This window comes from Lepisma saccharinum, chromosome 27 (genome assembly GCF_977018435.1).
Source record: "Lepisma saccharinum chromosome 27, izLepSacc3.1, whole genome shotgun sequence".
Lineage (NCBI taxonomy): Eukaryota > Metazoa > Arthropoda > Insecta > Zygentoma > Lepismatidae > Lepisma > Lepisma saccharinum.
The window spans coordinates 11,646,950-11,674,430 of NC_139255.1; the positions used below are offsets into that span (position 1 = coordinate 11,646,950).

General features: G+C 38.7%; 1 protein-coding gene across 1 annotated transcript in view; it reads right to left on the reverse strand.

Moving 5' to 3' along the window:
• Nucleotides 1-27,481, reverse strand: part of LOC145980365 (dipeptidase 1-like) — a 203,266-nt gene that overhangs the window by 33,307 nt on the left and 142,478 nt on the right. Inside the window, exon 8 of the mRNA XM_083113427.1 lies at nucleotides 24,696-24,872. Within this exon, the coding sequence (XP_082969553.1) occupies nucleotides 24,696-24,872 (177 nt within the window). The remainder of the gene's footprint in view (nucleotides 1-24,695; nucleotides 24,873-27,481) is intronic.

Sequence of the window (27,481 nt, forward strand, 5' to 3'; positions counted from 1 at the left end):
CAACGTAGTGCGTCCTAGATGGCTCTCATGTGTAAATTGTCTACATGGGAGGTTTCTAAGCAAACTGTAGGATATTTAGCAGTTTTAGAATAGAAGGGACTGTAGTGCGTTACAGTTCAGAACACAATTGCTTATGGAGTTTAGATTATTTACCTGGAACGGAGTAGAATAATTTGAAATCTTACGATTTAGTAAGTTAAAAAACAAGGTGTTCTGAAGTGTTGTTAAATACCGTAAACAATAATATTTGGTTGGTTAAAAATTTGGTCCGTTTATAAACTGAAAGGGGAAATAGAAATAGAAACATTTCTTGAACAACAATAGTCTTATTCGTCATTGTTGCTTCATCTGAGTGTGTCAGTGCATGACACTTTCCACATATAGGGGTCACACGTGTTTCTGTGAGGAAATATTCATACTAGTTAATCCTTCTCTGAGAAGCATTCTGACCATTTTTTAAAGTTCAGACATTATACAGATACTCATACCTACAAACACTAGCAACCCATCTGCATTAGTCGCGACATCGATAGAATTGCGCATGCACTAACAAACGTGTAACTTTCTCACTGCATGTTACCAAGTACTAATGAAAACAGAGGCTATGGACGTGTCCGAAAGACGCAAGGCCATACTATAGGCGAACACCTATCGATATCGGTTTCACCGTTCAGTCTCGATAGAAACCTTGGACCGGAAGTAGAACTCTTTCGAATTGGACTTCGACTGCAGCGTCAAGGTACCATCGGTAGATGAAACTAAGGACACATATTTTTCACGCGTTGTAAACACTTGTTTTTCACCTTAGTAATCATATAGTATTTTAAAAAGTTATTTTACTTTTATTTCCACACATTAGGAGAACTACAACCAACATATGTCTGACTTTCACTTCTACGATCTCAAACAAGTGAACAACGAGTGCGGAAGTCTTGTAAAGAAGCCAGGATACTCGGGGTCTCTCTTATCGCACAACACTTATGCATCCTACTGTTCTGACGTCAGACGAGGAATACTTACGTTGTTAGGTTAGGTCTATGTTAAGTTTGGTTCAGGTCTGTTAAGTTTCGTTCTATTAGTATAAATGCACTAAAAACTTATTATTTATGCTAAGAGAACTAAACTTGGGCATTTAGCCTAAAAATAAAATCAGTCTAGTCACGTCCGAACGCAAGGTTGCAGAAGTATTGTGCGATAAGGAGACCCGCATTCTCGCGTGCTGTAAGCTACAGGCTCGATTGCTCTTGTACTTGGCGCTTTCGAACTGAACTAGGTGACATCATTTCCAATATGACCGTACCTCAAGCCTGAATTTGGGACGTATGCACAGAGCCAAAGTGTATATATTCACTATATATGCTTACCCCTTTGCGCATGGTACGTATAAATCAGAGGCTTGGTGAACTCCAAAGTCACTTCATTCAGCGAGACTGGCTGCAAATTTCCTCCTGAAATCACCCATCAGGGAAATCGAACCACGGTCTACAGCGTGGCATTCAGACAACTGCTGACTAGACAACCGTGGATATTTCTAATATTAACAGATGCGTCAATGGTTACGACAAATGCACACGGATTGGTAGTGTGTGTAGGTATGTATAACAAATGATTATATTTTCGGATACCATCGATTCTCGTACCAGTGTACAGCCTGCATGATGAACGCTACTTTGAAAATCCAAACACTTCAGATTCAAATCCACATATTTCCAACAACTTTCCCCTTTCTCAATTTTTCGCTACATGCACTAATAACAGAGTTGCCTATGGGACAGAACTTTTGAATCATTCTCTGTTTGAAAGAAATAGGAATGTACTGTACGTGGGTTGGAAATTTAATAGTAACAACGCTGCTGTACAAACTCTATGAAACAGAACCGGTGCTACTCACTTGTACCACATGTTAACTTAACACCTAAGCTACCTCCCAGTAAATGGACTCTTCCTTTCAACCCAAGGCGCATGCGCAGTGACGAGAGGAATAGAGTATCGTTGGAGTTGGTGGTCTAACGTTGTGTAGTCAGATCCCTACATTTTTCGATGAAAACCTGCTACCTGGGTTGCGACACTTTCTGCTGAATCCTCCAATTATTTTGCAGGAAAATGGCCGGGAGCATGTAGCGCAAACAGCTCGATGGGACTGGCAGATGCTATACCAGCCACTGTGACCTTGATTTGATCCCTAAGATTAAGCTTCCGAACTTTTATAGAGATTCTTCACGCAATAGACCGCTCTATTCAAACCATCAACAGAATGGTACAGAATGGCCCTTCTACATAATTTCTCCGACATCCACATCGCTGGCAAAAGTTATACGCAATGCTAGTGACTACGTCGAAGAGCTGTAAAAGTTTCACAGAGTATCAAATTTGTATTATTTGTGAATAAATAATTGCCACTTAAATTTCCAACCCACGTATAATCGGCTTCATGTGGGGTGAATCAAACAATATTTCGTGTATATTTACTTTTCAATTCTGTTAGACTTTTACTTTGAATTACTACTTTATCTATGAAGCGGCCACATAGAAAGGAACCTTCCGCCAAAATCCTTCGCGTGTCTTCCCTCCATCGGTTCAACTAGGGAAAGTATGCTCCACTCTGCCCCTCCCCTCCACGTAGGAGTACGATGCAACGCAGGTTCTTTTGCATGTGGTTCCACTATATCAAAATATGTTATGGCAACCAATATTTCCTTTACACCACCTTCCATAGTTTCTACTCTGACATTTAACATCTCATGTGAAAAGAGCCTACCAAAATTTTTCCAACTGCAACTGAATCACTTCTACCCAAACAGCACACAAATGTCCAAAAGATATCCGTTGGATATCTTTTGGATATTAAGTTGGACGTTCTGGATATCCAATTGATATCCAGGAATGTCCAATTGACATCTACTGGATATTTATTTGTCTGTATACGTGATATGCAAAAGATATCTGGAAATGGATATGTTTGGACATTTTCGGATCACTTTCGGACATGTTTTGGACATCAAGTGGTAGGTAATCTCGACATTATGCTTTGATTTAGACTTTTTTGTACGTACTTTCGATATTGTATGGACACGAAAAGTACAATTTTGGACAAATTTTGGATCTTATCTGGATATTATTTCGATATAAAAGGATGCATGTAACAGTCAACCACCAATGTTTGTTGTTAATTTTCTTGCTCCACCTTAAAATATTCACTCGTCAAGTTGGATAGTCCAATGAACTAACCGATCTGTAACTACGCACTGGTAATGAGCAGGGTGGAAAGTTCATATGAACTAACCAATCTCTGAGTAAGTGTCAGATTTTGACCACCGGATGGATAATAATAAACCTTTTCCTCGAGCAAGGTCCCATCTCCAGGAAGCTATCAACTAGAGACCTGTTGAGTGAGATGAGTCAAGGCAAAATGGATAATAAACATTTTCCTGCTCCCACAGAAATAGGCAATAGTTAGGCTGGAGAGTACAATGAACTAACCGATCTCTAACTACGCACTGGTAATGATCAGGCTGGAAAGTTCATACGAACTAACCGATCACTGTTTTTTTTTTATTATTATTTTTTTTTTTTGCTAGTGTTAACCCGTTGATAGGGTTATGCCCTCACTTCGGTAAGTGATTTCATTGTAAGTTATGTGTCTTTCATCATTTTGGATGGTCTAAGTGCTTTTTTATATTGCAGAATATTTTTTCTTATTAAGATTGGTGATTCGTATGTGTTATCTTACTTTTGGGCATGGTTGAGAAGATTGTAAATATGGATTTCGATATTTGGAAGTCGGAGTATTGTTGGTACTGCTTAGGCTGTAGTGGTGGGATAAACAAGGCGTGATAACTGCGATGGATGATATATATCGTATTCGTGTTTCTGTGGGTCTAGATCATCTAGATAACATGAATACATGGTGAGCAGGTGTTGTAATGGCGCATAAATATGTGTAGGTGCTGCATCATGTCGGATATCAAGATGAATGGTATTCCAGAATACCGGGTTTTCGGATATCATGGCTTTGTTTATGTATCGTTGGCGAAGGCTCTCGACGTGATACAAAATAGTCGGGAAGGAAATTCTGTCATACAGTAGTGCTGTGGGATAAGGTAATTCAATCCGGAAAGCCAATCTAAATGTGTGCCGTTCAAAGATTTCCAGTTGGTCGTAGAAGGAGGCAGAAGCGTCAATCCAAGCAATATGCCCGTGAGTGATGGCTGGGCGCAAGAACATTTTGTAGGTGGTTAGGACTGTTGTCGGGTGTAATCCCCAAGATGTACCATCCAGTTTCCACAATAGGTTTAGGCGGTTCTTTACCTTCTTCTTTATCCTTTCTAAGTGTGGACGCCAGGTCAGTTTTTCATCTATGGTAACCCCAAGGTATGCTACGTGATTTGAAGGTAAGATGCGTCTCCCCTCTATTTTAATCTCCAAGAGTTTGGGGTTTCGGTGTACTTTGGAGCGACATTGGGGAGGTAGGAAAATTACTGCCTGAGTTTTTGAAGAGTTTATTGATAGTTTCCATTGATTGCACCAGCGAATAAAGGAGTCTACGGCCTTTTGGACTGTTTTATTAATGGATTGAACTGTTTTCCCAAGAGTTAGGAAAGCAGTGTCATCTGCAAATTGGAATACGTGTGTGCTGGTATCCATGGTCGGCATATCTGTTACATACATTAAATATAACAGCGGTGACAAAACAGACCCTTGCGGGACTCCTGTGTGCAAGAAGATTGGATAGGATGTTGCCGAGTTCAGAGAGATGTATGCCATGCGGCCTGCCAGGAACGAATGGATAAGGCGAATGTAGCATTGTGGAAGTTGGAATTTGTGGAGTTTATATATTAATCCCGAATGCCATACTTTGTCAAACGCCTTTTCGAGATCGAATAAAAGAAGACACGATGGCAAGAACTTGTTATAGTGGTTTGTTATAGTTGTTATCAATCTCAGAAGTTGGTCGTTGAGGCTGATGGATGGTCGGAAGCCTGCTTGATGTGCAGGTAGGAGCTTCTTGGATGAAAGGTGTTGGTGCAATCTGCGTACAAGTACTTTTTCAAAGATTTTGCTGAGGGTCGATGTGAGCTGTATTGGTCTGTAAGAGGACACTTCGCGAACAGGATTCCCGGGTTTGGCGAACAGCAGCATTTTGGAAACTTTCCATTCTGTCGGGAAGTAGCCTGTTCGTAGTATATAGGTATATATGGTGGCTAGGATTAGCAGAAAGGTTCTTTGAGCCTCTCTGACGAGTCGGTAGGTTACCGAGTCGAAGCCTGGAGCAGTGTTTCTTTTCCGAGATATTGCGCATGCGATGTCTTCTGGTGTTATAGGTGAGGTTAGAGGTTCGTTTTCATCCATACTATGGTCATTGTTAGGTTTGAGAGCTCGGTTGTGTGGGTTTGAGACACGTTGTACTGTACGTGATTGGGTTGTTTTGTGTAATGTTTCAGTTTGTGGTGTGAAGATACCTTGTAAGTGGTGTGCAAAGGCGTTTGCTATCTCTTGGTCGTCGTCTACGGATTTCCCATCGACTATAATGGGATATGTAGTTCTTGACCTTTTCCCTGTGAGTTTGTTAAATTGCTGCCAGTATTTGGATGGATGGGATGTATCAGCCAATGTATTGCACGTTTTTATCCAATTCTTTCTTTTATATGCAATTATATAGTTTTGTACCGTGTGAACGAGTTGTCTATGATGCCGTAACGCTTCAGGATTTCTTGTTACAACATACTCTCGGAAGCCACGCCTGGAGGCTAAAATCAGTTTTAGATAGTTCGGCGGTAATTTTAGTTTATATAGATTGATGGTTTGAAGTGGGATGGTACTTTTCGCAGCTTCACTTAAGGCAGAAGTGAGTAATGGGACTACATCATCCAGATCCCTATCGTTTGTTGGCGTATGTGCGTTTTGCACGGCGTTTTCGATTGTATTACGATATTTTTCCCAGTCTGCTTGATCGTAGGAGTACCTTGTAATGAGAAAGGGTTTGTGAGGAGTTGGTGCAGGTGCGTCAACTGTAAAGATTATAAGTGCGTGATCGCTACCAATGGGTTCAAGTACATCCACGTTGCTATTTGTAAGGAGGGAAGTCGATGTAAGTACCATATCTGGAGAAGTACTGCTGATTGTTCTAGATGGTTTCGGAAGTTGGTGGAAATGGCAATTTTGGCAGCTGACTATAGTTTGGTGAAATTGTCGCTTTTCGGCTTGTGGTCGACTATGGAGATTTATGTCGGCCATGATTATGTAATGCTTGTAGCTGTTTTCAATGTAATTGATAAAGTTGTATGGTATAGGATGTCCAGGCCGAACATAGATGGTTGCTAGGGTAATGCTTCTGTGCCTCAGATATATTGTTGCTATGTTGTATTCCGGCAGGTTGAAATGCGGTGGTAATGCGTGTTCTCTATGCGGATATGATTTTCGAAAGCCAATTGCAGTCCCTCCATTTGCACGTTGAGCTTCCGTTGGCCCATCATGTCGAATCATATTATATCCGCTGATCTTGGGTTTGAGTTTTGGCGTTAGGAATGTTTCGTTGAGGCAAAAGCTGATATATTCTTTTCCTGCAAGACAGTCTCAAATAAGCTTTTGTGTTTTGTTAATGAGCGAATATTTAAGAAGAGAAAAGAATAACCCATGATTGTTATGAAGAGTCTGAAAACTGTTTTAGGATGTACTTGTGTTTTCAAGACGGTTGATATTGAAATGGACATGTGGTCCCGTATACGTAGCGTGTAACTACAGTTTGAAAAGTGTTCTTGCAGCGAGTATGACTTGGTCCAAAATATGTGTGCGTAGAAATGGCTGTATGTTTTGAGTTGTAATAGTAAAGAATTGTAGCAGATCTTCCACAGTGATTGGGTCCATTAGTGAATTTGCCGGCTTGGTTGAGCTATCTATAGTTCGGATGGGAACAACAAGCTCAGGGTGATTTGGTTCTGGGTTAGGTCTGGCTTGGCATTTATAGCTGTAAGTAGGATGTCCTTCAGAGCATGTGTTGCATTTAGGCGGGTTCTGGATGTTTGTACAAGTGTTGGTAGAATGTGGCCCAGAAACAGTATCCAGAGATGGCTGAATTTGGACAGTTGGTTGTAGTGTGCTGATTGTATCTTTGACAACGTTCACAACGCACTGGCAGTGGTATTGACGTCCTGGAAGGTTCGACTCTGTGCTTTCGACAATATATATAGGCTCCATTGTGCAATTGTTCGTCCACGGTATCTTTATCTACTGTCAGTATTCGAACCATATAGGTTGGTCCGTTGTCATTTCGAATTCTCATGCACTTGTGGATGGTGTGACTTTCTGCCTGAATTTATTCAGCGATTTCTGTATTGGTGTATTCAGGGGGAACACCCCGAATCACCACTGATAGCATTGGTGCTCGTTTAGGCGGAGGAGGTTGCTTTGGACGTGTAGAGGTTAGTGGCTTCATATTGGCATTTGTACCAAAAATTTGGTAGGAGGCCTTGTCTCTGATAATGGTGGAGAAATGTGGGTCAGTAGATTTTATAGGTATTCCGTTCCTGGTGAAGACTATTTCATTAACTGAAGCTCTTGGCACATATTTTAGGATTTGACTTAGGATATGTTTCGGCGTCTTGTATTTGGTGTCGTAGTTCGAAAGAAGGAAATTGTACAGCACTGGTGTCTGTGTGTTTACTTCTGTCTTGTTCTGTCTGGAGTCTGTTCGCTCTGGAAGTTTATGCTTTTTGTTGGCAAGTGGTGACCTAGATCGATCGCGGGAATCCATGGAAGAGCTTCGGGAATTTGGGTTTTCAAGCTTGTTCCGGCCTCTGGCTCTGACATCTCTAGGGACAGTACCCCCAACTTGTTGGGGGAGCCCTTTATGCATCGCTTCCCTTGCACTACTTTGCTATCGGCGAGTGAGTGTGGAAGCTGCACTTTGCACGTGGAGGAGAGTCAGAGTCAAAGTATCGGAACAGACACTTACCAAACAAGATTTTGGAACCAAACAGCCAATGAGAAACGAGGACAGAAACCAGAGCCAACGAAAGAAAGAAAGGATTGGTATCTCTAACTACTGTGCCCTGGAGGATTATTTACTGGTGACCAGAGATCCATCGGTGAATGTTTGGGGCTACAACCTAGTTGCAACCACCTGAAAACTGTCGTTCGAGCCAGATATCCCTTCGCAGCAAGGCGTTCAACAAAGTACCTCGGAAACACCAAACCACTGTGTAGACTGCAATTACCTCCAGTCGTCCGTTCCAAAAGTACTGAAATTGCTGTCACAGAGAATGTTCCAAGGGGTTTTTCTCTCGACGCACTGACGTGACTGATTCAACTTTTGTTCCTAATTATATAGTCATGAATCAGAAGAGTTGGTCAAGGGCGGTTCACTTTTATTCACTGCATTAAATTTTCTTCTCATCTATGCAGCTTATGTTCACACATCTTTCGAAGGATATTAAAACACAATTTTGCATTATATTTATAATCAAACATACCATTTTTTGTTTTACGAAATCTTAAGTTTATTTTATACATTTTGCCAGTGCCATCTAGCGACTGAAGGTAACATAAACATCATAATGTATCCACATTTCACTTCATAACACTCTTTCGGTTTTATTTAATTTTGTCATTATTGTTTATGTCTAATGAGTATTTCTATTGTTATATTAAATGGGTGTGTCTATTGTTATATTTTTTAAAAAATGTGCCCATCCACGCTAAGTACCACATAATTACTTCAAGCTTGCGTCCAGCTTGCCATATTAAGCTTGCTTGCTATCATAAGCTTTCCGCAACCTTGTATGCTATCTGGGAATATTCCATGGAGATTTGTGATGCTATAAGCGAGCATTGACCCGATTCTTGTATGCAGTGTATTGTAGCGTTTCTGATTCTAAGATTTTAAAAAGTTTCAATCGCTAATAGTAGCAAATAACAAGACGCTCACCAACAAGGAAAACAGTAACAAGCTTCTGATTCACTCAGGCGTAAAACACACGAACTGAAAATGATGTGCATGGCTACTGTCTATGCTAAATATATATAAGGAACGGGTTTTCCCGGTTGAGCTAAGTAAGATTTACTCGATTTTAGTCTCGATTGTATTGTAGGGTTTAGTAAGACTGAATCGAAATTTTCTGATTCTAAGAAGAAAAATATTAAATCACTAAATATAACAAGTAAATAAGTTTAGAAACGCTAATGCTTCAATGCAATTATAATTATTGTTTCAATTCCAAGATTAAGTATAATAAAGTATACAAAACGGGAATACTATGACTATTTTCTAGGGGTGTGCGGGACAGAATTTTTTGGGTCGGGACGGGATCGGGATGGGAAATTTTTAAATCCCGACATTCGGGACGGAAAAAATAGCAATTTCCCGAAAAAATCGTGAAATTTTCGGGACGGGTAAAATTAACAATTTCCCGAAGCTCTGGAAATCTCGAATTCTACAAGTCATTTTTACTTTATGTGATTGTTTTTGCATTTCTTGTACAATAACGAACAATTTTCCATAAGTTCCAGACATTTTCAATGCAGAAAACGTCGAGAATTAACGACTTTTAAAAATGTTCATTCGGTATTTCCCAACTGCTCGGACCCTGAATAGTCGGGAATTCATTTACCGAAGTGGGGATCGGGACGGGAAATTTTTTCCCCGATCCCGGTCCTGACTTTTCGGGATGTTGCACACCCCTACCATTTTCTAATATTTGAAACATATCCTATTTATGTTCATTGTTGGATAACAAGTTCTCGATCAGATCTAGACATGTATTAGATATCCAGAATTGTATGAATTTTGAATATCCAGTTTTGGACAAGATTTGTGCTGTATGGTTATAGGTTCACTGATTGTGAAACGTTTGCAAATTCAAATCCACAAGACGATTTAAAAATGGTTCAAACTTGCACATTTTGCATCCTTTAATTTCGAAAATACAAACGATATAGACCTGCGAATTTGCATTCTCGCCTCCTCGATGGCATACTGGTAACTTCGTCGCCTTGTAATCAAGGGGTCCGTGTTCGAAACCTGATAGCAGCATATGGTACAGTGGTTCGGAACGCACTTTAAACTGTAGGACCACTCTCGATCAACCTTTGTGTGCATAAAGTGCCTACATGCCTCCATCGGCTATCGAATCCGGGACCTCTTGATTACAAGGCGATAACGTTACCATAACACCCTCGGGGAAGCTCTTATTAGCATATGGAGGTGAAAACAAATTCTCAACAGTGGTAATTTAATTTCTGTTGTTCACTGACATAGTGGTGCCATTAAATATATTGAATTAAAAGGACCATCGCAGGAGTTGCGGGCTCACCATTTCCTATGTCACTACCCCCTATACTTTTTGTAACTTAAGATTCATAAACTAACTAACTAACTCTCTAGCCTCCTTAAACCCGAAGGTTCATGGCTGCAGCAACACAGGCCTTCCATCTGTCCCTATCTTGAGCAAGATCTATATACTCTTTTCCATCCCTACCAATTTCCTTTAGGTCCATCTCAACGTTGTCCCTCCATCTTCGTCTTGGCCTTCCTACAGGTCTCTTACCATCTGGTTTCCCAACAAGAATCCTGTAAACTCCTCTTTCCTCTCCCATTCGTGCCACATGGCCTGCCCACCTAAGTCTTCTTGATTTCATTATTCTAATAATATCTGGACATGAGTACAAATTATGTAGTTCTAAATTATGTAACCTTCTCCATTCACCTGTCTCCTCATCCCTTTTAGGTCCAAATATTTTCCTAAGAACCTTATTTTCAAATACTCTCAATTTATGTTCCTCTTTCAATGTAAGGGACCAAGTTTCACACCCATATAATACTACAGGCAAAATTACTGTTTTGTATATTTTAACTTTTAATTTCTTAGATATTAAACGAGAAGACAAAAGTTTATGAAGAGAGAAGTAACATGCATTTCCTGAATTAAGCCTACTTTTTATTTCCTCTTTAATATAATTTTCATTTGTTAATATTACTCCTAAGTATTTGAATTTGGAAACTGGTTCAAACGAGTTGTTATCAATAATTAGATTTTGATTATTACCTAACACTTGGTTTCGGCCTGTAAGCATATACTTAGTTTTCTCTTTGTTAACTTCCAAACCTATCTCTTTAGCAGTTTTGAAAAATATTTTAGCATTATTCTTAATTGTATTCACATCATCCCCCAGTAAGTCTACATCATCTGCATATGCTAACAACTGAGTCACACCATTTAATTTTAGTCCTTCGTTAGTTTCTTTTACCTTCCTTACAGCATATTCTAAGGCAAAATTAAAGAGCAATGGAGATAATGCATCTCCTTGTTTTAACCCATCATGAATTGTAAATTTGTCAGACATATTATTACCCACACGAATTTTACTTTCTGTTTCACTGGTGCATATTTTTATCATACTAACAAGCTTCTTAGGTATTCCAAACTCTACTAATATATTATATAATTTATCTCTTTTGACCGAATCATATGCTTTTTTGAAATCAATGAATAGCTGATGGACATTTTGATTATATTCCCACTTAAGATTCATAACATTTATAATATTAAAATGTTTTTTGTATAACACATTTGCAATTTACGTAAGCAAATGGATCAACGCTTTCTCTGAGAAGACAAGAATATACTTTCCTGGTCGTTGGCCGGTTTCCTTTTGTAAGATTGCAAATCCCTCACATTTCCACTCTTAATTGGCACACTGGGTAAACTTATGAGTCCGTACGTGATCCTAATGCAAACACTAAAGTTTCCCCTTATCATCACACACTGTTGCACGATAAGGAAAGCCAAATGAACTGCGGAATGCAAACCAAGACTCATCCAAGCGTTAATCTACCCATTGTTCGACTATTGTGATAATGTTTACGGCCCGCAACTCTCGCAAAAGCTCAGTAAAAAAATACAAATGGTGCAAAATGCGTGCTTCCGATACATTTTTCAAGCCAAAAGATCCGATCATATTCTTCCATTCTTAAATAGTAATCAGGTTCTTACCATGGCAAACAGAAGGAAGTTGCACTATCTCTGTTTTATACGCCGCATACTGGCAGAAGGTAAACCGCAGTACCTGTTTGAGAAGATGCATTCCCGTAGGGAAATCCATCAGCATGTTACCCGTAAGCGGAACAACTTCGATTTACCCCATCACTCTACCACGGCCTACAAATCATCCTTCTCCTTTTCGGCCCCCAAAGCATGGAATGCATTGCCAGCAAATATCGCTAATGTAAACAACCCATTATATTTCAAAGGTAAAATAAAAGATCTGCTGTTAGTGGAACAATGGCAGAGTCGGGGCACATACTGAAGGTATCAAGTCACTCACTAAAAGGAATTGTATTGTATTGTTGTATTATTATTACTATTGTCTTTTGTATTTCTAGTTACACCTTTTTTTTTGTATCCAACTAATTCCTATGTATTTTTTTCTTTCTTCATTTTTTTTATTATTAATATTTTACGTTTAGCTTACTGCTCCATAAGTTTATATCATCTCATATGTATTATCATATTGACAAGGGTTAGGTGGCAGAGCAGCCCTTGGCTGAACCTCGCCCGCTGAATAAAGAAAATTTATTATTATTATTATTATTAATAGTAGCTGTGGACTCTTATTGCCGCGACAGAGGGTTCCGGTTGTCCTACAGGGCTTCGTCAAAGGCCTCTCCGTGGCTAAATTACAAGACGCGAGGACCCTTCACCTCTCATCAGTGAAAAGATATTGCATATTTAATAAAGTGTGCTTGTGTGCGGAGCTCAGCGTAATGAAAGCCTGGGTTTGTGTTTTTGTGGTGTCTGTGAACAAACCACGGAGAGAGTTGAGGAAAGTAAATTAAGATTTGAAAACATTCCGTAGATTGTATGGACAGTGTCAGAATGTACAAGAGGTAAAAATTTGTAATAATAGGAATTATCATCATGCGACGTTCATAGCTTCCTGTAAATATATCATGAAAAGTACTAAAAGTCCCAATGTATTGTCAGGGTTGTATACTTCTGGGTTGTAACAATCCCACTGAGAGCTATTAGTAACGCTACAGCGCAGAAGTGTCCGTGACTGTACTGAGGCGTACCCCATATTAGCGCCGCCATATTGAATTTGATTGCCGATTCAGCTAATTACACATAACAAATTCTCTGAATGAGATAAAATTTGCAGATAGCTTCCTGTAGTGTATACATTTAAATTAAGTCAATTTAAAACTACAATCGCCATGTTAGAAAATGATCGCCCTTACTGGCGATTTGCGGAAAATGTTCCCAATGACATCGAAACTAGACAGATATCTTCTTACATTCTGTCGGTGACAACCACGAACGGAATTGCGCATGCGCAAACTAGACGAGTATAATGCAAGTAAAACGCGGAAATAGTCTTTGTTCCAATTCTAGTTTTAACAAAAGCATACACACACAATATCAGGAGATAATAAACAAATGAACGCATACACGAGAAATACTGATCTAAAACATAGCACGTAATTTCGTACATATTTCCACTTACTACCCCTTTCGTGTTTGGATTTGTCCACTCGAGTTAGGCAATTCTTTCGTGGTTGAACATCTAAAGAGTCTTACTGGTGTCCATTTTCCAATATGGTATCCGAAGATACAGATAACATTACAATGCGGATACTATATTAAATAATGAGTCTTGAGTGTTTTTCCTATGTTTTATGATATACTTCTAGAAAACTGGCTGCAAGCGCATGTGTAAATGACGAAAGGAATAAATTACGTTCATTGCCCTTTACCAATATTTAATAGAAACCATACAAACGAGGCGGGTGGGTCTGATCACGCACGAGTCAGTGAGATATCTAAAAACTGATGCTTAAATGCTAGTGTCATCACTGTACCGGTTCATGTTCCCGCGTTACCGGCCCGCGGATTGCGATTTTTATTCCTTCTACTTGTTACTTTTTCACTTAATTTTGCTGTTCTCCGTTCGCTAGAACTACACGTTTCATTTTATTCCTGAATAGTTATTCACTCAGATACAGCTTCAAAACTTTTCATCTGTATTTCTTTCCATATCGACACGTGTCACTTTTGTATGCAGGTTTTCTTCCATCTTTGTGACGTCATCAATACACGATTTCCTGTGCACGTTGTAAGAAGGGTCTTTCTACCCATTAGTTCTGCCTTCAAGACCAGACAAGGAGTTAGGTTGCATACTAGTGATGTTAAATAACTAGCTAACTCTCTAGCATTCTTAAAACCGAAGGGTTATGACAGCAGCAACACAAGCCTTCCATCTGTCCCAATCCTGGGCAAGATCAATTCAATCTTTTCCATACTTACCGATTTCCTTTAGGTCCATCTCAACAGAATGCCCCCATCTTCGTCTTGGCCTGTAAGAAACGTCTTTATATTGTGAAAGGTATGTATTATGTGGAGAATATTGCTTTATATCTTGTTGTAGTTAATCCAATATTATATTATATATTTTCTGGTTATATTGGAAGATTTATGCCTGTGTCCAGAATCCAGGTAGTACGAACACTGTGTAATGTATTAATGTATTAATGTGTTTCCTTTATCACTATTTCATCGAATCATCGTTTGTTAGTGTAAGTGATTAAATCAACAGAGAAATGCGAAGTAATGTAATCGAATAACTTATTATTACTGGCAAAGGTCTCCTCCTTTTCGCAGACACACCTCCCATTTCTCCTGCCGTGATTACAATGACTTACTGCACTGTTATCCATAAATTACATGGCCGCAGGTTTCCATTGCACGAACGCGACAGACGAAGCCTCCTTACCGCCCTTCTTACAATGTTATAGTACAGCTGCTACTTTAGTTCTGTAGTTCACAAGAGCATACTAGAGCGCCATATCTAAAAGACGACTTGTTTACGAGGCCTGGTTCGAACTGCTTGTATAATTGTCGTTCTGCTGTATATCTAATGGAGTAAGTATGTTTCTTGTTGTACATTTTCACTTTTATTCCGTGTGAACACAGTATCCACATTATTCATTATGATTTCAAATGAGCACAATGTTCCTTACGTTCTATACTTCAATACATTCTCGACCTTTAGATACATTGAAAAGTATAACCAATGATGAAAAAGATGTACATTGAAATTTTGAAAATAGAAACATGGAGAATATAATATTTTGCTACTTAAAACAAGGGATACCAAAAAATCCCGAGAACCAACTGTGGAAAACAACATATTCAGCGTAATTTTGTGCTATTAGCCGTTCAACTTCAAGACATGTATGGCACCTCTAGAGGATTGGGACGGGGAGGTGACATGTAAAAATAATCGAAAACGACCGATATTAGTGTGGAATCCATAGTTTACGGGGTCGGTAAGTTGAATAGTGACACTCCCACTGCCGCTCAACTCCAAGCTCACTTTATTTATTTATTTATTTATTGAGAAAATGTCAGATACAGCGCGTAGCCATTTTACACTGAAATTAGTAACAATGAAAAGAACAAAAAAGAACAAAAATAAAAATAACATAATAAGATAGCACAATTAAATATTATTTAACAACATATGTTCTGATGGTTGACCGAAAGGCGTACTTTTTAGAAAATACATCAGAACTTGATGGGAGGTCGTTATATTGAGTGGGAAGTCTGTGAAAGAGCGATCGTTTTTGAATTTCCAGTCTAGGCTTTTTTGTGTAAAATAGGTTTGTGTTGCGTGTTGAGCGCATAGCGTGTCATTCTAAAGAATGAGGGGATCTGAACCAGTTGTTTATGCAATTAATTGCTGGGGTGATGTAAACTACTCATCATTCATCCTCTTGATGAGACCACTCGTCATTGGCATGACGAGTTAACGCTTGGCAATGCGAAAGGTACAAAATCACACTAAGGAACTTATCTACAGAAAAGACAATGGTCACTCGTTGGGTTTTATGAACCGTTGAACCTGAATCATGGCTGGGTGTAGGATAATTACCTGTCTATCTGAAGTCTTTAGCTGAATCAAATAAGCGAAGTCCTCTGTAAGCTTCTCCAATTCGTCGACCAGAGTGTCGTTCTACTTCTGACCTACTGCCTTGCTGACCACCTCGTCTCTCTCCACTCAATCCCAAAAGTCAGTCCCCTCTCAGCTTGTCTCACCTCTATATTACTAGGCCATCGAGCTCTTCCTCTATGCCGAATAGTGTTATTTAATTGCTACTATGCAAACCGCTGACTCTATAACCAGAAGTATTACCTGTTTCCTGAATGCTCAGGAGGTTTGCATGGCACAACACAATGCATTGTAAACATGCCTCAGAGGTTGAGACAACTGAGAAAAACAAGTGAATGCCCTGGTCAACGTGAAGCGTTCAGAGAGACTTTAATAAAAATAAATATACAATCTTAGGGATTGATACGTTCGCCCCCGCGGAGAAAAATTTTCCTTGTTGAAAATTTAAAAGTCAAATCGCAAAACTTGACATGACCCAGGTTCGCCAATTCCATGTATTTTCTTAGAAAAACACACATACAAAATATATACATAAAAAACAACAACAAAACATAGCTTTCTTTTGATTCTCTAAAGAGAATCTAAGGATTCTCCCACTGTTTCTTAAAATTGGAGCCCAAAATGGACCCTTCAAATAAGCTACAAAACCGTAAAAGGTTCACAAGTAAGTACGGACGTAAGTTCAATTGTAGATAAGCATGTAGAACACAGGTGTTCGCTGTAACCTTATCACACTATACACTGTTTCACATCGCACTGTTTTGCCTGAAAAAGCCTGGGTACACCAACATATACTATATTTTGCTAAATGTGTAGCCACTTCACTCATGACTACTTCAAATATATGAACTTTCACTGGCTATCTTGCATATTCCGATGTTTGATTAAAAATACTTGATGCACACAATTAATTACACAAAAACTGTTTGTATTTTATATAGCCTTGTACCTACTCGTGTGTAACTGCACACAAAATCTTGCACGTATTCACCAACTGTCTACTCTGTTGATATATATCCGAAAATGTTCTGCGAATAAATGTATCGCTTTCGATGTTCCATGTAAGTGAACAAAAAATTACTGCTTGGGATAAACATATGCATAAAACATTGGCACTAAAGCATGCTTCCTGAAATGTTCGAAAGTGCTGTAGCTATGCTTGTCTATTTCTTGCATGTTCGTTTGGTTATCCATAATGAAAATTTTCTCTTAAAAAAAATAACGCACTAATTGCTATCGTTGGATAATTTGACACAACTGGCGCTTGTCGTCTCCTTGTAATATAATGTAAACTAGAATGCATGTGAAACTGGCTAGCATGCATGGTATGAAACTGAAAATTTGTAAAAGGGCTATGGAAAAGTATTGTTTTCCATAATGCACGGTAACTATTCACATAAATACACATGATATAAACTTGCATGTGTATGTGTGGGAAAACACTTGTAGCACAATTTGAACAATAATTCTGTACTTATTGTTGTGACCGAAACTGCTGCTCGTAGAATATATATTCTCTCTACGTTTCCTCTTCTTTGTATTGCTTTTCGTCTTGACTTAATTTGGGCAATGTAAAGGGTGTGGTAAATGACCCGTAAAACTTGGGAGATGGGAAAAATTTGTCCCAACTGTAAAACAGTGTGGAGGGAAATTTATCTGTTTCCTTCACTAGGTGTCGTTGATAGTCTGTGACACTAAACTGGAAAATTCCTGGGTGAATACAGGCTTTCTGGGGAAAATATAGTCGTCTTGTAGAAGAAAATGTCTGCATGCTTCCTTCTTCCTTGTAATATGGTGATAAGTATTTCTGCATGGTAACTTCTGCGGAAGTCCTTCATACAAAATGCCCAAGATTGATGTAGGCATTGCTTGTCCACGTTGTTCCGTATAGACAGGTTAGGTTAAACAAGGGAAAATTATAATAAAGAAAGGAAATTGCAAAGGATGGGTAAATATAATTCACGTTTATGCACACAAAACCAAACTAATTTCCATTGTCTTTTCTTAAAATTAAATTAAATTGCCTCATCATAATAAAATAAAATAAAAATAAATTGATTAAATAATTGCCAAAACTCTTTGAAAATAAATAAGGAAAATTTAAATAAAAATATACAACCGTAATTAAAATATTAATATCCATGATTGATGTGTTGCCTTAAATTATTAATTATTACTGTGCTGCTCTGATTGAACCTGTCTCGTAAGTTGATAGTGCTTATAAAAATGATACACCAGTGTTATAGTTAACAATAAATTCCAAATAATAAATACTTATATAGACATGGGCAAAGGGTTTAAAACTAATTCCTGAAATGAAATGCCCTTACTAATAGATTGATTAAGTTGCTTTAAGGCAAGTTCAAGCGGAGTCCATTGGGGAATAGTGAAATCAGATAAATTCTTGGGAATATTAAGTAATAATTCAACTTCCTTCATTTTTACCTGTTCAAAAGCTAAAATTCTTGTATGTAAATTTTGTTGATCCACAATAATCTGAGAAAAATCCTGATAGTTAAAAAATATAGATTGCCCCTCGTTAATCTGAATTGATCTGTGGGTGTTCAAATTATTATTCAAATTCTGAATGACAATAAATTGACCTGAGCCTGATATTAAAATACCATTACGTGTTCTGATAAACTGAAATAATTTATTGTCAGTAATAGATTTCACTTCAAAATTACAAGAAACTGATCTATTGTGTAAAAGTAAATCTTCCAAACACTGTACATCTCTATCGATGGTAACTTCACTATGCGAGCAGAGATAAAAAAGTTTTTAAGCTCGCATGCGCTCTCAACAATTTGTACTAATCGTGGACTTACCTTATGTTGCATACTGTAAGTTAACTCTGGGATTCTAATGCGAGACCAGAATTGTTACGCAAACCTAAATTAACTGCTCTAAAAATAGGAGCGATGTCATTCATCTGTACTAAAGGTGTTTCAAGAAGTAAATGAAATGATCTACTACTGGGTTCATAATTAATCAAATATGCTTTGGTCAAAGAATAAAATAATCCTATGTCTGTTTTATAAAGCGAATCTTTAAAATCGGGGTGATGCTGAATAAATGTACGGAGCCAATTAGGAGTTAAAATATGATAAGATAACTTTCCTGAAGCTATTTCCTTAATTATAAAATCTAAGCGCTCAATCATCTCAGAGGCATGCAATAAGGCAACTATATGTCTCTCTTCATTATAATCGTAACAAAACTTAGCAAGTAATTCTTCTTTTAAATGCAAAACTGATTGCTTTAAAACTACCAAAATCCCATTAACAATGTTGACCACCTTTACTTGACTTTGTTTCATATTCTGTACTTCCTGGATGATATGATGTTGATTGTCTGCTAAAGTTTTAACTGATTGAGATAAATGATGAACTGACATGGTATTGAAAACAGAAAGTCCTGCACTGAACAAATTTATTAAATTAAGAAATATCTGCCTCTTTTCCCTGTTGTGGGTATTAGTAACATTCTGATATAAATTTTGACAATTAGGCCTTACGTCTCCTACTGTAAATTTACATGGGAAATACTGAGAAATTTCAGTAAGATAATCATTAATTTTAGTGCTAGTATCATTATGAATGACTTTCCATTGCGCACATGCGGAATCATTGTCAACCTGAATATGCGCATCGATGAATATATTCACAGTTGTAAAAATATTCTTACTTTTTAGAAAATACTTCAGAACTTGATGGGATGTCGTTATATTGAGTGGGAAGTCTGTGAAAGAGCGATCGTTTTTGAATTTCCAGTCTAGGCTTTTTTGTGTAAAATAGGTTTGTGTTGCCTGTTGAGCGCATAGGCACTCGAAAGTGGAATTCCCGGAGGAGCGTGTTGCAACGGATTTTGCCATTGACAATTGTGTAAAGATACCTAAAATCATTCAGTATACGGCGCTGATAGGGAGTCTGTAAGTTTAGAAAGGACAGAAGATGTGGTGTTAAAACATTGCGTAATGAGGGAACCCTGTAACGAACTATAGCTAGGAAAAAGTTAAGAACAGAATCGATTCTGTAGACCTGAGTGGGACATGCCATGGACCAGATGGGAGAGCAGTATTCTATAATTGGGGAGATGAATGATTTTAAGTACAAGGTGAGGGCTGAGATGTCACTAATTTCGGTGAAACGAACAGTAAGCCTAAGCAACGTATAGCCTTTCTTGTGGTGCCTGCAATATGTTCTTCAAATGTGAGTTTTTGGTCGAAAACAATGCCTAGGTCTTTATGGCAGGATACTGCCTTGATTTTATTGCCAAAGATTAAGTAATATACTCTACCAGATTCCTCTTGAGAGACATGGTGAGAGTACTACATTTTTCAGGATTTAATGTAAGTTCCCATGTCAGGCACCATGAAAAGAAACGTTGTTATGTCATTCTGGAGAAGATGAGTATCGTTGCAAGTGGAGATTTCTCTGAAAATCTTACAGTCATTTGCGAAAAGAAGGTAATTACGAGAGCCGGCTGTGAGATGGTCGGTAAGGTCATCGACGAATAATATGAACAAGAGGGGTCCTAGAACACTACACTATAGTTAGAATTCATTATTTTCCTGTCTAATAAATACCCGGGCAACGTTGGACAATCAGCTAGTATTTTTTATACTAATAAGCATTAGAACATGTACAACCTTAGTGACAATGAAGTTCGACCAGTCACAAATATAGGAGTGCGTTGTGAAAGAAGGAGAACACATGCATATGTTGAACATATTTTATTCAGCAGGCTACATGGAACAAAGGAAAACATAAATTTCCGCTGCAACGCACCAATGTATGGTGTCCACACAAAATAAAACATTTTCGTCCATCTACACGTGACATTGAAGTTCGACCACTGTTAGAGGGGATCCTGTTTACCATGGTGTGACGCCGCCCCGTCGGCGAATAACTGTGGCAATGCGTCGGGGCATGCTGCGGACGAGTCGTTCAAGGTATTCCACATCGATGCGGTGCCATTCCTCCTGCAGGCAGGCGATAAGAGCAGCCACTGTCGTGGGTCCCCTCTGTTGCACACGTCGCTTAAGAACACGCCACACATTCTCAATGGGCGAGAGGTCGGGACTCGATGGTGGACATGGCAGAGTTCGCACGTGATGTCGAGTCAACCATTCTCTTGTCAGCCGCGCTGTATGAGGCCTGGCATTGTCGTGTTGAAAGATGAGACGCCGCCTGTGGAACAGGTGCCTTCGCACTGTGGGAAGATGCCGCTCCAGTATGCGTGTATAGGCGTGTGCATTCACAATGCCCTCACAGACGTGTAGTGGGCCAACCCCAGATGCCGTCATGCATCCCCATACCATCACTGACGCAGGTTTCTGTACCCGACGTGCATAACATTTTGCTTCATTCTGTTCCTCCTTCCGACAAATGACTGTTTTCCGTATTTTCCCGTACACAACATTGAAAATGGATTCGTCCGTCCACAAAACCCTGTTCCACTGCCGAAATGTCCATCCCCGGTACATTCGTGCCCACCGTAGTCGATTGCCTTTGTTCAACATGGAAAGGAAGGGTTAACGTTTCGCCTTGTACACTCTGTAACCGCATCGCTGTAGCTAACGGCGAATGGTTCTGGTTGACACTTCAATGTGAAAGCGTTCTCGAGTCCACAGTCGTAATTCGGCCACAGAAACATGATTGTTGGTCTGGATATAGCGCCTAAATATCCGTAGGTCACGCACGCTCAGCAGGCGTTTTCGACCGGGGGCCTTACCTGGCTCTGTACTACCCGTATTTTGGTGGTGTTTGATGATGCAGTGGACGGTTGACTTGGGTAAGTTCAGTTGGCGCCCTATTTCCCGTTCATTGAGTCCATCCCGTTGCAACTCCACCACTCTTCTCTTCACGGTGTTGTCAATAGGTTTGCCCCTGGCCATGGTGATGATGCACTGCGGTTCCTCGGTGCACAGCACGCGCTTATATACGGCGGACTCCCTTATCGTGTCCGTGACGTCATGCTTCCGTCGAATGCGCCACTATCTGGATTTTTCCCGTATGGATCTGGTGCCTGGTCGAAGTTCAATGTCACGCGTATAGTTCCCAGTTTTCGTTCTTTACGTGACCTTGGGTGCAACATGCTGGGATCACTATTCTTGCCTGCTCACACGCCTCCTCTTACACACATGCGTCACTTCTGCGGGTCACCCATTCCACCGCCTATGCCTCTGTGCATTTAATCACGTATTCCTTTCTGGTCGAACTTCATTGTCACCAATGTTGTATAAAAACTGAACCTGATATAATGGAATATGAAATTATGACAATTAGGCTAAAAGTGTTCAGATAGGCAATTGAAATTCCCCTTAATGCACCCTCCAAGAAATTGGCTGCTCACGCCTATTGTCACTACCGAACCATGACACCAGAAAAGATACCAGCAACATGGATATTGATACATTATACCACAGATACAATACAGTGTTTGCATAAAATTATCATAAAATGTGGTATGTGATGATCATATTTTTAAAACAAGTACTTCATATACATCCGTATTGAATTTCTTTCGTGCCCCAGAAGTAGAAGTTAGAGAAAGATTTGATAAATATTTTACCGTGAAACGTTAAAATTAGAAAACAACTGGGCATGGTTCGAAAGGTGCGTGGTAGGAGGAGCGTTGTTGAGGCATCGGAATTTTTTCAGTTGCTCCCCTTCATCCATTTCGATGGTTTTGGCATTTCTCTCGTAGGGAAAGTTGTACTTGGAGCCGAGACAACACTACCTGAAACATTTATTTAGGAAGGTTGTATGTAAATCTAATAGACTTACAATGGGGACGAGACTAAAGGAAATGGAATGAAATAGTAATCACGAGCGGAGGGATGTTGAATTAACTGTCAACATCAGTGACAGGGGACAGCTTCAGGTCCTCCGCACTGATATATTCCAAACTGAACTTTATCTTCATAACATGTACGTATGTTGGCTACATCGATTTTGTACCCTTTACGTCGTGCCATGTTCAGCCACTACAAACTTATTACTTAAACATTGTTCTGTCAAATCATGCGCGCCGATAGTGTGCTACGACGCCAGGGGTCTCAGGTTCGAATTCCGGTCCGAGCATGTTCTCTGCGAGGTCTCATAATGAACATCTTCATATAATAACTCAATCCTCATTTTCGCCTTACGCCAAAAGTGGCAGAAATCGGTAGTAAACTAAAGCCAATCAATCAAGCCATACGAAATATATACATAAATATGTGAGTATATTAATAAGTACTATTTTCTTAGTCTTTGGTGCTATTTTTAGCTTTCTGACAGTAAAAATTAATTATACTAAACATTTTTTTAAAAATGAAATAGTTTATTCTGACATAATGAAATTGTAATATCCTAAATAACATTGAAAACTTCGTGATGGGGGGAAAGTTTTACACCCTGCACTGCATCTTGCAGGCTAACGAGGCTCCGCACCTAAACCTACATACAGGATTCTCTGAGGGACTCGTGCTGTATGTTTTTGATTTTCGTTATTTATTTCACGTTATCAGCATTTTATCCCCATATTCGAGATTAACCAAAAGTGGCAGAAAAGCGAAGTAATTAAATTTAATCAAAAATAGTGGTAATCTGATAACATACATGGCAACAGTTTATAAGCCTGTCGCGACCCCGTGAGAGGTCACTTAAAATTCCACAATATATTTTTTTCTATTCGAACAAATAATACAGCGTACCTCAATTAAATCAATGTTATTATTATTATTCTTTTTTGCAAAAATCATATTTTGAATGTTCTTTCACAATTTATCTGCATTACTCACTGAAAGCTGCGGAAATGACAAAAACACCACATTATATGCAAAAATGTGTACTCCATACGTAAAATGTGTACAATACTTACCTCAAAATATATAACATAAAACGTATCTCGCTTATAACATTATAATACGCCAACATTTTACATTTTTCTATAGATATGAAAACGAAAATATATGTAATTACATAAGGTCGGTTGACAGATTTGGTTTAAATTACTGCCAGTGTTGACTAATCGCAAAGATGAGAATGATAGATGATATGATGAAATTGATGAACAAACACTCACAAAAACAGCCATCCCCAAAACGGGATTCGAACACGGGACCACTGTTAATTTAATAAGAATCCTAGCCCTTGGTATGACCATACTTGCCATGGTATAATGGACAATGCTTTCACCGTATTTGCCAAAGTTTGTATTAAGCCAATTTTATGTTAAGATAAGAGAATCGGGACTGAGCCTAGGGTTTGAGTGGAACCACTTTGCAATGCGTCTCCATTTAGGATCGAACCCGGGATCTCTTAATTAAAGGGCGACAGCTTTACCACTATGCATCGGGAATACCAATAGAACGAGCAAGATATTTCCAAAACCAAAAGAACTAAACAGACAGAGGAATTTTAAAAGTTACTTCAGCTACAATGCATTATAATAAAATTAATCCATTGAACAAGGTTCTATTATACACTTCTATCATAAACAAGCATTATTACAGATAACATAACGTTTTGCAGCTCTATTTTCATTTTATGAGCCACAGATTATAAACGTATTATTCACATCTGACCTTGTCTCTACCGTGAGAACCGACTTGAAAAAGTTTTGCTGTATTTTTTTGTACCTAATTGCGTGTTATTGACATTAGCAGACAATGCTCTACATCAGGAAGAATTATTTACTGATGAATATTAAATAATTTGTTGCAAATCCAAAGTTGAGAATTATGCAAGTAATAAGGTACTTACCACCAATCGAAGAACGTGGTCTGGAACATTTCTGGAACTGTTGCAGAGCGCATGCGCAGACGAATGGGAGAATATCACTGGAGCTTTCGTAACCTGCAGCGCATCGATCATCGTTCGAACCGAAACGTGCGAGAGATCTATCATCATCCCCAGCCGGTTCATCTCCCTCACCACCAACTGCGAGAGAGAAGAAAAGACATTCACTTAGAGTTGCGAGAAGAACGAATTCCACGTGTATTAATAAGTGTAGTGGTATAGGTACATTAACAGTATGTAGCAGATGTAAATGGAGTCTATACTCTGTCTCTGGAATCTCTGGAGCAATTGAAAGAAAAACATGTCTCTGAGCAAGTGATGACTCGAGAAGACTCGACAAATGACAGCGTGAGAGGGTAAGTGAGTGCAGCTAGCAGCCGTTTGCACACGTGGGCACGGTTTTGCTCCGCTGATTCCCATTCTACCGTTCTCTCCCCTTCAGCGCTGATTGGCTCAACAGATTTCTGGGACACAGAATAGAACACGAGATAAGAACGCGAATAAGGATTAGTGTCTTGAAATAACAGTTACTTGTAACGTATTTATTACAAGTAAGTTGTGAGCCTCCCCCATGGCTCCGTGGTAGCGTCATTGCCTTGTAATCAAGGGGTCCCGGGTTCGATACCCGGTGGAGGCACAAGTGGTTCGGATCCCACTTTAAACTGTAGGTCCAGTCCCGATTAGCCTTACTGTGTATAAAGCGGACTTAAAACATCAACTCAAACAAACAAACAAACTACAAGTAAGTGTAGATTAGGCACACACAGGAGTTGTACACTACAAGTAAACTACAAGTAAGTTACTTTTTCTGATCAACGACAATTTTAATAATTTGCTTTATAAAATGAGAAACTATAACTGGCTACTTTTTAAAAATGAGTAACTGTAACCAGTTATTTTTCAAGTGTGTAACTGTAAGTTTATAAAATAAGTAACTACGTTTATTTTATTAATGAAGCTTAGTGTAAATTTTAGATGATCATCAGTAAAAGTAAAAAAATAACTCATTTGCAGTTAAGGCATCGATTTATGTAACTGCCAGAGTCACGGAAACCATAACAGGGTATTAACAAAAACAGTAACTCTAATGTTAACTGGGTAACTGTTTGAGCAAATTAACTGTAGCTCCGTTACTTTTCAAAAATATATTTTCAAGGAATGATAGCAAATTGCATGGATGTGTGGTTAAAAATTCACATTTAAAGAGAAAATGCATTGAAAGGATATAGTTTATAGAAGACAATATTTCAATAGTAAAGTGGCACTTCAAAGTAATAGAATGATGTTCATTATAAAAGTGCAATTTTCGACGAAAAAAATGAAACTATATCTGGAATCCTAGAGAATAGATCCAATCACACAAAGTGGGATTGACCTGTTCTAAATCTTGTATAGCTTTTTCTTTTTCATCTGACACTTCTAAATGCTTTGTTTTCTTGAATATAAAAACATAAATTTCTTATTTACTATACTTTTATGCAAACATAAAATTTTGCAATGTATGCAATGTATGCATAGGGAGTGTTTTCACGATCATGAGAGCAGTAGTCAGGAGAAATTTACCCTCTTTACTGAATCATTAAATCATGCCTTAAAACTCATGTTACTTACTGCATAAACCGTACTGTCATCAGCATATAAAGGGATTCCCAATCTTTTCACGTTCCGACACCCTTGGGAATAATATTAAAAATTTAAGGTACCCTTCTTATATCTTTTTTTCAACTTTTAGTCATAAATCGAAGTGGAATATGTCATCCGGAACATTTTGAATTTTATCGTAAAATAAATACCTACTCCAGTACTAATGTTGTTAATTTATTGAAAAATAATATAAGGAACAAACATCAGAATAGAATACAGTTTAGTACAATGGACATAGCACAAAGGAGTTTCGTTTTATTAATGCGAGACTTGCGATTGATGCTTAGAGGACAAATGTTGATACCAGGTCTTAGAGTTGACAACGAACTATGCATATTATCATCAAGGTTCGTTTTTTGCTTTGGAATTTATTGTCGCCACAGCAGAGAAGGCTTGCTCGCACAAATATAAAGTTGAAAAGGGCAAAAGTACGTCAATTGTTCTCTTCACTAGGTTAGGATATTCCTCTGCCACTCCAAGCCAAAAAGTAGCCAATGATGCCTCACTCTTCGTGAACTTAACTTTGAATGTGAAATCAGCGCTGAGATCAGTGAAGTCATCTCGTTCGCAAGTTGTAAAATCTATTTCCTCCGAAATGTCTGAGAAGTTAAAAGGTGACGCAATCCAGTCTAAATTATCGGTGGATAGAGATTAGAGATGGAGAGTACGTATCTATTGCATCGTACTATTTATCTTCCTAATTCCTGATAATCTTTTTTGTTTTCGTTTTTCATTGTGTTTTCGTTTATCCCTAAAATATCTCGCGGCAGCCGTAGTTGGGAATCACTGACATAAAGAAACACAACATGTAACAGTAAAAGGTGTGAAATTTCCTAACCGGAGAGAACCTTTTGGGCATCAAATGAAAGAGAAAATGCAAGACAGTGTAGGCAGATGATACACGCTGATAAGAATACATGTTGATATTATGGCTCCTGGCTCAACCAGGGTGTGGATTGACCTGCGTAATGCAGTACGTAGGTACATATAAACCTGCTTAACAAGAAAGAAAGCCATATATGGCCGGATATATCCAGAGCTCATGCACACTGTATGTGATGAGGTTATGAAGACTAGTGCACACTTTCATTTAGATTGGTAGATAT